We start from the raw sequence: 11012 nt of genomic DNA, 5'->3' as shown, positions 1-11012 counted from the left end.
CCTGTAGTAATACCTGTAGTAATGCCTGTAGTAATGCCTGTAATAATACCTGTAGTAATACCTGTAGTAATACCTGTAATAATACCTGTAGTAATACCTGTAGTAATACCTGTAGTAATGCCTGTAATAATACCTGTAGTAATACCTGTAGTAATACCTGTAGTAATACCTGTAGTAATACCTGTAGTAATGCCTGTAATAATACCTGTAGTAATACCTGTAATAATACCTGTAGTAATACCTGTAGTAATGCCTTATATACCTGTAGTAATACCTGTAGTAATACCTGTAGTAATACCTGTAGTAATACATGTAGATACCTGTAGTAATACCTGTAAGTAATACCTGTAGTAATACCTGTAGTAATGCCTTAGTAAATAGCCTGTAGTAAGTAATGCCTGTATAATACCTGTAGTAATACCTGTAGTAATACCTGTAGTAATGCCTGTAATAATACCTGTAGTAATGCCTGTAGTAATGCCTGTAATAATACCTGTAGTAATACCTGTAGTAATGCCTGTAATAATACCTGTAGTAATACCTGTAGTAATGCCTGTAGTAATACCTGTAGTAATACCTGTAATAATACCTGTAGTAATACCTGTAGTAATGCCTGTAGTAATGCCTGTAATAATACCTGTAGTAATACCTGTAGTAATACCTGTAGTAATGCCTGTAGTAATACCTGTAGTAATACCTGTAGTAATACCTGTAGTAATACCTGTAGTAATACCTGTAGTAATACCTGTAGTAATACCTGTAGTAATGCCTGTAGTAATGCCTGTAGTAATACCTGTAGTAATACCTGTAGTAATACCTGTAATAATACCTGTAGTAATACCTGTAGTAATACCTGTAATAATACCTGTAGTAATGCCTGTAGTAATGCCTGTAGTAATACCTGTAGTAATACCTGTAGTAATACCTGTAGTAATACCTGTAATAATACCTGTAGTAATACCTGTAGTAATACCTGTAATAATACCTGTAGTAATACCTGTAGTAATGCCTGTAGTAATACCTGTAGTAATACCTGTAGTAATACCTGTAGTAATACCTGTAATAATACCTGTAGTAATACCTGTAGTAATGCCTGTAGTAATACCTGTAGTAATACCTGTAGTAATACCTGTAGTAATACCTGTAATAATACCTGTAGTAATACCTGTAATAATACCTGTAGTAATACCTGTAGTAATGCCTGTAATAATACCTGTAGTAATGCCTGTAGTAATACCTGTAGTAATACCTGTAGTAATACCTGTAATAATACCTGTAGTAATACCTGTAATAATACCTGTAATAATACCTGTAGTAATGCCTGTAGTAATACCTGTAGTAATACCTGTAATAATACCTGTAGTAACCTGTAATAATACCTGTAGTAATACCTGTAATAATACCTGTAGTAATACCTGTAATAATACCTGTAATAATACCTGTAGTAATGCCTGTAGTAATACCTGTAGTAATACCTGTAGTAATACCTGTAATAATACCTGTAGTAATACCTGTAATAATACCTGTAGTAATACCTGTAATAATACCTGTAATAATACCTGTAGTAATGCCTGTAGTAATACCTGTAGTAATACCTGTAATAATACCTGTAGTAATACCTGTAGTAATGCCTGTAGTAATGCCTGTAATAATACCTGTAGTAATACCTGTAGTAATACCTGTAGTAATGCCTGTAGTAATACCTGTAGTAATACCTGTAATAATACCTGTAGTAATACCTGTAGTAATACCTGTAGTAATACCTGTAGTAATACCTGTAGTAATGCCTGTAGTAATGCCTGTAGTAATACCTGTAGTAATACCTGTAGTAATACCTGTAATAATACCTGTAGTAATACCTGTAGTAATACCTGTAATAATACCTGTAGTAATGCCTTGCCTGTAGTAGCCTTAGTATACCTGTAGTAATACCTGTAGTAATACCTGTAGTAATACCTGTAGTAATACCTGTAATAATACCTGTAGTAATACCTGTAGTAATACCTGTAATAATACCTGTAGTAATACCTGTAGTAATGCCTGTAGTAATACCTGTAGTAATACCTGTAGTAATACCTGTAGTAATACCTGTAATAATACCTGTAGTAATACCTGTAATAATACCTGTAGTAATACCTGTAGTAATACCTGTAGTAATACCTGTAATAATACCTGTAGTAATGCCTGTAGTAATGCCTGTAGTAATACCTGTAGTAATACCTGTAGTAATACCTGTAATAATACCTGTAGTAATGCCTGTAGTAATACCTGTAGTAATACCTGTAGTAATACCTGTAATAATGCCTGTAGTAATGCCTGTAGTAATACCTGTAGTAATACCTGTAGTAATACCTGTAATAATACCTGTAGTAATACCTGTAGTAATACCTGTAGTAATGCCTGTAGTAATGCCTGTAGTAATACCTGTAGTAATACCTGTAGTAATGCCTGTAGTAATGCCTGTAGTAATACCTGTAGTAATGCCTGTAGTAATGCCTGTAGTAATACCTGTAGTAATGCCTGTAGTAATGCCTGTAGTAATGCCTGTAGTAATGCCTGTAGTAATACCTGTAGTAATACCTGTAATAATACCTGTAGTAATACCTGTAGTAATACCTGTAGTAATACCTGTAGTAATACCTGTAATAATACCTGTAGTAATGCCTGTAGTAATGCCTGTAATAATACCTGTAGTAATGCCTGTAATAATACCTGTAGTAATACCTGTAGTAATGCCCGTAGTAATACCTGTAGTAATACCTGTAGTAATACCTGTAGTAATGCCCGTAGTAATACCTGTAGTAATACCTGTAGTAATGCCTGTAGTAATACCTGTAGTAATACCTGTAGTAATGCCTGTAGTAATGCCTGTAGTAATGCCTGTAGTAATACCTGTAATAATGCCCGTAGTAATACCTGTAGTAATACCTGTAGTAATGCCTGTAGTAATACCTGTAGTAATACCTGTAATAATACCTGTAGTAATACCTGTAATAATACCTGTAGTAATGCCTGTAATAATACCTGTAGTAATGCCTGTAGTAATACCTGTAGTAATACCTGTAGTAATGCCTGTAATAATACCTGTAGTAATACCTGTAGTAATACCTGTAGTAATACCTGTAGTAATGCCCGTAGTAATACCTGTAGTAATACCTGTAGTAATACCTGTAGTAATACCTGTAGTAATACCTGTAATAATACCTGTAGTAATACCTGTAGTAATACCTGTAATAATACCTGTAGTAATGCCTGTAGTAATGCCTGTAATAATACCTGTAGTAATGCCTGTAATAATACCTGTAGTAATACCTGTAGTAATACCTGTAGTAATACCTGTAGTAATACCTGTAGTAATGCCTGTAATAATACCTGTAGTAATACCTGTAGTAATACCTGTAGTAATACCTGTAGTAATGCCCGTAGTAATACCTGTAGTAATACCTGTAGTAATACCTGTAGTAATACCTGTAGTAATACCTGTAATAATACCTGTAGTAATACCTGTAGTAATACCTGTAATAATACCTGTAGTAATGCCTGTAGTAATGCCTGTAATAATACCTGTAGTAATGCCTGTAATAATACCTGTAGTAATACCTGTAATAATACCTGTAATAATACCTGTAGTAATACCTGTAGTAATGCCTGTAATAATACCTGTAGTAATACCTGTAGTAATACCTGTAGTAATACCTGTAGTAATACCTGTAGTAATGCCTGTAGTAATACCTGTAGTAATACCTGTAATAATACCTGTAGTAATACCTGTAATAATACCTGTAGTAATACCTGTAGTAATGCCTGTAGTAATACCTGTAATAATACCTGTAATAATACCTGTAGTAATACCTGTAGTAATACCTGTAGTAATACCTGTAGTAATGCCTGTAGTAATACCTGTAGTAATACCTGTAATAATACCTGTAGTAATACCTGTAATAATACCTGTAGTAATACCTGTAGTAATGCCTGTAATAATACCTGTAGTAATGCCTGTAGTAATGCCTGTAGTAATACCTGTAGTAATACCTGTAATAATACCTGTAATAATACCTGTAGTAATACCTGTAGTAATGCTTGTAATAATACCTGTAATAATACCTGTAATAATACCTGTAGTAATGCCTGTAATAATACCTGTAGTAATACCTGTAGTAATGCCTGTAGTAATGCCTGTAATAATACCTGTAGTAATACCTGTAGTAATACCTGTAGTAATGCCTGTAGTAATACCTGTAGTAATACCTGTAATAATACCTGTAGTAATACCTGTAGTAATACCTGTAGTAATACCTGTAGTAATACCTGTAGTAATGCCTGTAGTAATGCCTGTAGTAATACCTGTAGTAATACCTGTAGTAATACCTGTAATAATACCTGTAGTAATACCTGTAGTAATACCTGTAATAATACCTGTAGTAATGCCTGTAGTAATGCCTGTAGTAATACCTGTAGTAATACCTGTAGTAATACCTGTAGTAATACCTGTAGTAATACCTGTAATAATACCTGTAGTAATACCTGTAGTAATACCTGTAATAATACCTGTAGTAATACCTGTAGTAATGCCTGTAGTAATACCTGTAGTAATACCTGTAGTAATACCTGTAGTAATACCTGTAATAATACCTGTAGTAATACCTGTAATAATACCTGTAGTAATACCTGTAGTAATACCTGTAGTAATACCTGTAATAATACCTGTAGTAATGCCTGTAGTAATGCCTGTAGTAATACCTGTAGTAATACCTGTAGTAATACCTGTAATAATACCTGTAGTAATGCCTGTAGTAATACCTGTAGTAATACCTGTAGTAATACCTGTAATAATGCCTGTAGTAATGCCTGTAGTAATACCTGTAGTAATACCTGTAGTAATACCTGTAATAATACCTGTAGTAATACCTGTAGTAATACCTGTAGTAATGCCTGTAGTAATACCTGTAGTAATACCTGTAGTAATACCTGTAGTAATGCCTGTAGTAATGCCTGTAGTAATACCTGTAGTAATGCCTGTAGTAATGCCTGTAGTAATGCCTGTAGTAATGCCTGTAGTAATGCCTGTAGTAATGCCTGTAGTAATGCCTGTAGTAATACCTGTAGTAATACCTGTAATAATACCTGTAGTAATACCTGTAGTAATACCTGTAGTAATACCTGTAGTAATACCTGTAATAATACCTGTAGTAATGCCTGTAGTAATGCCTGTAATAATACCTGTAGTAATGCCTGTAATAATACCTGTAGTAATACCTGTAGTAATGCCCGTAGTAATACCTGTAGTAATACCTGTAGTAATACCTGTAGTAATGCCCGTAGTAATACCTGTAGTAATACCTGTAGTAATGCCTGTAGTAATACCTGTAGTAATACCTGTAATAATACCTGTAGTAATACCTGTAGTAATACCTGTAATAATACCTGTAGTAATACCTGTAATAATACCTGTAGTAATGCCTGTAATAATACCTGTAGTAATACCTGTAGTAATGCCTGTAATAATACCTGTAGTAATACCTGTAGTAATACCTGTAGTAATACCTGTAGTAATGCCCGTAGTAATACCTGTAGTAATACCTGTAGTAATACCTGTAGTAATACCTGTAGTAATACCTGTAATAATACCTGTAGTAATACCTGTAGTAATACCTGTAATAATACCTGTAGTAATGCCTGTAGTAATACCTGTAGTAATACCTGTAATAATACCTGTAGTAATACCTGTAATAATACCTGTAGTAATGCCTGTAATAATACCTGTAGTAATACCTGTAGTAATGCCTGTAATAATACCTGTAGTAATACCTGTAGTAATACCTGTAGTAATACCTGTAGTAATGCCCGTAGTAATACCTGTAGTAATACCTGTAGTAATACCTGTAGTAATACCTGTAGTAATACCTGTATAATACCTGTATACCTGTAGTAATACCTGTAGTAATACCTGTAATAATACCTGTAGTAATGCCTGTAATAATACCTGTAGTAATGCCTGTAATAATACCTGTAGTAATACCTGTAATAATACCTGTAATAATACCTGTAGTAATACCTGTAGTAATGCCTGTAATAATACCTGTAGTAATACCTGTAGTAATACCTGTAGTAATACCTGTAGTAATACCTGTAGTAATGCCTGTAGTAATACCTGTAGTAATACCTGTAATAATACCTGTAGTAATACCTGTAATAATACCTGTAGTAATACCTGTAGTAATGCCTGTAGTAATACCTGTAATAATACCTGTAATAATACCTGTAGTAATACCTGTAGTAATACCTGTAGTAATACCTGTAGTAATGCCTGTAGTAATACCTGTAGTAATACCTGTAATAATACCTGTAGTAATACCTGTAATAATACCTGTAGTAATACCTGTAGTAATGCCTGTAATAATACCTGTAGTAATGCCTGTAGTAATGCCTGTAGTAATACCTGTAGTAATACCTGTAATAATACCTGTAATAATACCTGTAGTAATACCTGTAGTAATGCTTGTAATAATACCTGTAATAATACCTGTAATAATACCTGTAGTAATGCCTGTAATAATACCTGTAGTAATACCTGTAATAATACCTGTAGTAATGCTTGTAATAATACCTGTAATAATACCTGTAATAATACCTGTAGTAATACCTGTAGTAATACCTGTAGTAATACCTGTAATAATACCTGTAATAATACCTGTAGTAATACCTGTAATAATACCTGTAATAATACCTGTAATAATACCTGTAGTAATGCCTGTAGTAATGCCTGTAATAATACCTGTAGTAATACCTGTAATAATACCTGTAATAATACCTGTAATAATACCTGTAGTAATGCCTGTAGTGATGCCTGTAGTAATGCTGTCTCCTCACCTCCAGGGGGCAGTGTTTGCTGAGGTTGCACCTGGAGCCCCCCAGGAGAGGAGCAACACCTCCATGATGTCTGACACTGCTGAAAACACTCAGCTCCAAGAAAGGTGACGTTTTATTTTTCATGATATCTTCCTACAGATGTTTTTGTATGTGATTGGTTGAGCTTCATTGAAGAAGTATCGGAGAGGCAAAGTCAGAGGACACTAAGAGCTAGAAACATTAGCGTTTAACGGCACTATCCCCCCTTTTATTGTTTTTTATTCTTTTGTTTATTTGTATATTTTGTGTGTATGTAATATAATTTTTGTATTTTTAATATTTAATATTGAATTATTTATTGTGTCTTTTTCTGTCTTCATTTTGCAGCATGAATAATCTGTCGTACACTTTTGGACTATTTTACTATATTTATTCTCTTGCCTATTTTACCTTCTTGAGTCATGTGTGTATCATGTGCACATGCTCCATGTGTCCTCATATGTAAATATTTAAATATCCCCAAATTCTACAAACGTAAAATTAGGGAATCTGCTTCTTTACCGATAAATATCTAATGTTTTATTTATTATTTTTAACCCATTTATTTCTTGTATTTATTATTTGTGTCTACATTTGACTGAGTGGGTTATCTGTTGTTTGACTTTTGGATTATTCTATTGTTGCCTATTTGACCTTACCTGCTGCTTATTTGCTCATAACCTCTGACTGTTAAAGCACACCGAGCTGCGTCCTGTGTGTGAAGAGTGCTTTACAAATAAAGATGTATTGTTATTCAGGCTGCTGGAGCTGGAGCAGAGTTTAACAGACGAGAGATCGAGAAGAGAGACGGCAGAAGAGGCTCTACGACTCGCTGAGGACCGAGCCAAGAGGTCACTAATCTTTCATTGTTTCTGTTTAATACCAGAGGAGGGAAGTAGTGGAGTACAAATACTTCGTTACTGTACTTAAGTACATTTTTCTGGTATCAGTACTTACTATTTTTCTGACGACTTTTTACTTTCTACTTCTTACATTTTCAGAACAGGCTGGTTACTTTAGTTTGAATCTGTGTTTGGTGGCGTGATCATTATTATTATTATTCAACATTCATTAGCTAACAATGACATTATTGTTCTATTAATATAAAGGGAGGTCAGGTACTCTTTAAAACAGCTGCTAGTTATGGGTACTTTTTACTGAAGTACATTTCAAAGCCCTCTTTACTTTGACTTGAGTAAAGAAGTTTAGTCAGTACTTCTACTTTTACCAGAGTATTTTTAAACACGAGTATCTGTACTTCTACTTGAGTAAAGGAAGTGTGCACTTTGGCCATCTCTGATTAATACACACTATACACACACACACATGCAGTATATATTCAACCATGCATAGTACAGAGTGTTTCAAAAAGCTTCTGTCTTGCAGTGTGAGCTCCAGTCCGAGGGATTTCAACATCGAGATGGAAACAGAGGAGGAGTGGGAAGCTCTGAGTCTGAACCCGAACCAGCCCCTCATAACAAGAAAGGTACGCAGATGACAGCAAATATATTTATTTATTCAGCCCTTACTACAAACGCCTTAAGAGGAAAGTGAGAAAAGGTGTGTTTTAAATAGTTTTATCTCCTGTGTTTTTCATTTAAGAAGTGATTTACCACAATTGTATTTCTGCCTTTCAGGGCTTCCGTACTTTCCTCATCAAAACAAGCCTGTAAATAAATGTGTGTTCCTGGTTCCTTATATTCAGATGAAACAGTAAAGCGTCATTGTGGGGGAAATCTTTTGGAGCAATAGCACTGGAAAACACACATTTGAATAGAATATGGAGATGACGTCCTTTATGAGCAAATGTACCCGGGTTTTAAATGTATTTTCTTCAAACCATCACACATTTAGACTCCAAAGAATACGCCTGAAGATTAAGAAGGAGGTCACGTTAGCTCAATACTTTTAAATCAGAAACAGGTTTATCACCAGGTAGGTTGACACGTACAAGGAATTTGACTTGGTGTCGTGGTGCATACATAAAAGTAAAATAAAAATGTAAAAACACAGATAGAGAACTAATTTAAGAACACTATAATAACATAAAAATAAGATTAACAAAATTAAATAAAGCAGTATTTACATTGAAATAGAATGGAATAAAATATGTGCAGTAAAAAAAAAACAGACACTCAGAACAATGAAATACTCCTTTATGACACTCCAGCCAACTATGACGGGTTTTAAACTTCTTTTCTTCAAACCATCACACATTCAGACTCCAAAGAATACGCCTGAAGATTAAGAAGGAGGTCACGTGTCGCTGGAACATGATTGGCTCAATACTCTAACAATAAAACAGTGCAAACTCTCCTTTATGACACTTTGTTCTGTGTGTTTTCAGGTGAAAGGAGGCGTGGTGGCGTGTCGCCGCTGGATCAGGGGGCGGAGCCTCTACTTTTCGCGCCTGCTGACGAGCCGCGCCCGCTCTCGACATCTCTTCCTCTTCTACCTGCTCTCCGTCCACCTGCTGCTCCTCATGTGCCTCACCGGCGCCCTGTAATAGCTCACAGAAACATCAAAGTAAAAGTCCGATTTTAGCTCATACTACATTTGTATATCCTCTGTGTGTGATAACGCATGGTGAAACACTACGAGAGCCGCACCTACATTAGTGGAGAGGATGTAAAGTTACGTTTTGCAAGGTTTTATGTGAAATCCTCCACAAAATGTAATGTATTTTGTATTTATCAGATGTTTTTTTGGTACAATTTAACAGTGAGTTTCCTTTAAATTAACACAGAGGTTTTTCTTTACATATTATTAAGTATTTTAAGCCTTAAAAGTATGATAATATCCTCTTTCCCTTGCTGTATTATTTAGGTGCTGTCTTCAGTTTGTTTTAAAATCCAAGGAAGCAAGACGAGGAAATAAAGTTTAATTTTTGACGCAAGATAAAGAAGAAAATACTTGAGTAAAGCCTAAGAAGGTGCAGAAAGCCATATCCTTTGTTAACACTAATATTTAAATGTCACACACGTTTGCACCAGCTGCTGCTTCCTCTCACGCCTGGTTTCATATCTTGCACATAATCGTGATGCTGAGTTTAAACTATGCACTGACGCTCCAAAAGTGTACATAATAATCATGATATAATCTCAGAAGCACTACACACCCTGTCTCCTCTTGAACTGCAAACCCAACGCTTTTTTAAATATGCCCGTTAAATAAAGACAGACGAAGGTTCGATATATGCTAACTCTATTGGAAAAGTACGGTGGCTGAAAGGTACAAACGCGCTACAACGGATCAAGACATTTCCATTAGCAGAAACACGCTGCAGCTTCAGAAACCACAACAACACAAATGTTCCAAAACACATGCAGATGAATCGTTACCAACTTGACGAGACACGCGCAAATGCAAAATGCTACAAGAAGCTAAATACACAACGGAAACCAGGGGACACTAAAAAGTGACGCACACAGCTGGGAGACCAGGGGACACTAAAAAGTGACGCACACAGCTGGGACCGGAGCACTTGTTGATGTTCAAGATTACAAAGTCAGTCTGTCTCGTAACTGTAAGTGTTAAGTTTGAAATGACTAGATTAGCTACGTTAGCTAGCTAGCTTACAGCAGATCTGGAGTCATGTGATCACATTGTTAAAAGCTGATAAATCATTTTAGGTGAGTTTCCAACAACAGAGACAGTTGTTCAATCTTAATAACACTGAACGTCACCAAGCACTCCGGTCCCAGTTGTGTGCGTCACTCTTTAGTGTCCCCTGGTCTCCCAGCTGTGTGCGTCACTCTTTAGTGTCCCTTGGTCTCCCAGTTGTGTGCGTCACTTTTTAGTGTCCCCTGGTCTCCCAGCTGTGTGCGTCACTCTTTAGTGTCCCCTGATCTCCCAGCTGTGTGCGTCACTCTTTAGTGTCCCCTGATCTCCCAGCTGTGTGCGTCACTCTTTAGTGTCCCCTGGTCTCCCAGCTGTGTGCGTCACTCTTTAGTGTCCCCTGGTCTCTCAGCTGTGTGCGTCCCTTTTTAGTGTCCCCTGGTCTCCGTTGAGTTTTGAGCTTCTTACAGCGTTTCCTTTATGCAGAGCTTTCTGTAAACTCTGCACACGTGTCTTCAAGTTCGTTGGCATGTGTTTTGGCACATCTGTGTTTTTGTATTTGCATC

The 11012-nt window shown here is 35.7% G+C and overlaps 1 protein-coding gene across 1 annotated transcript in view; it reads left to right on the top strand.

Annotated features, from left to right (window-relative positions):
- Positions 1-9780, top strand: part of LOC117547758 (golgin subfamily B member 1-like) — a 58736-nt gene extending 48956 nt beyond the window's left edge. Inside the window, 4 exon segments of the mRNA XM_034218573.1 lie at positions 6877-6974; positions 7647-7739; positions 8275-8374; positions 9236-9780. Coding sequence (XP_034074464.1) covers positions 6877-6974; positions 7647-7739; positions 8275-8374; positions 9236-9394 — 450 coding nt within the window. The 3' untranslated portion in view covers positions 9395-9780.
- The last annotated feature ends 1232 nt before the right edge of the window (positions 9781-11012 follow it).

This window comes from Gymnodraco acuticeps, unplaced genomic scaffold (assembly GCF_902827175.1).
Source record: "Gymnodraco acuticeps unplaced genomic scaffold, fGymAcu1.1, whole genome shotgun sequence".
Lineage (NCBI taxonomy): Eukaryota > Metazoa > Chordata > Actinopteri > Perciformes > Bathydraconidae > Gymnodraco > Gymnodraco acuticeps.
Note: the sequence above shows the minus strand (reverse complement) of the source record. Positions and strands in the feature narration are given on the sequence as shown.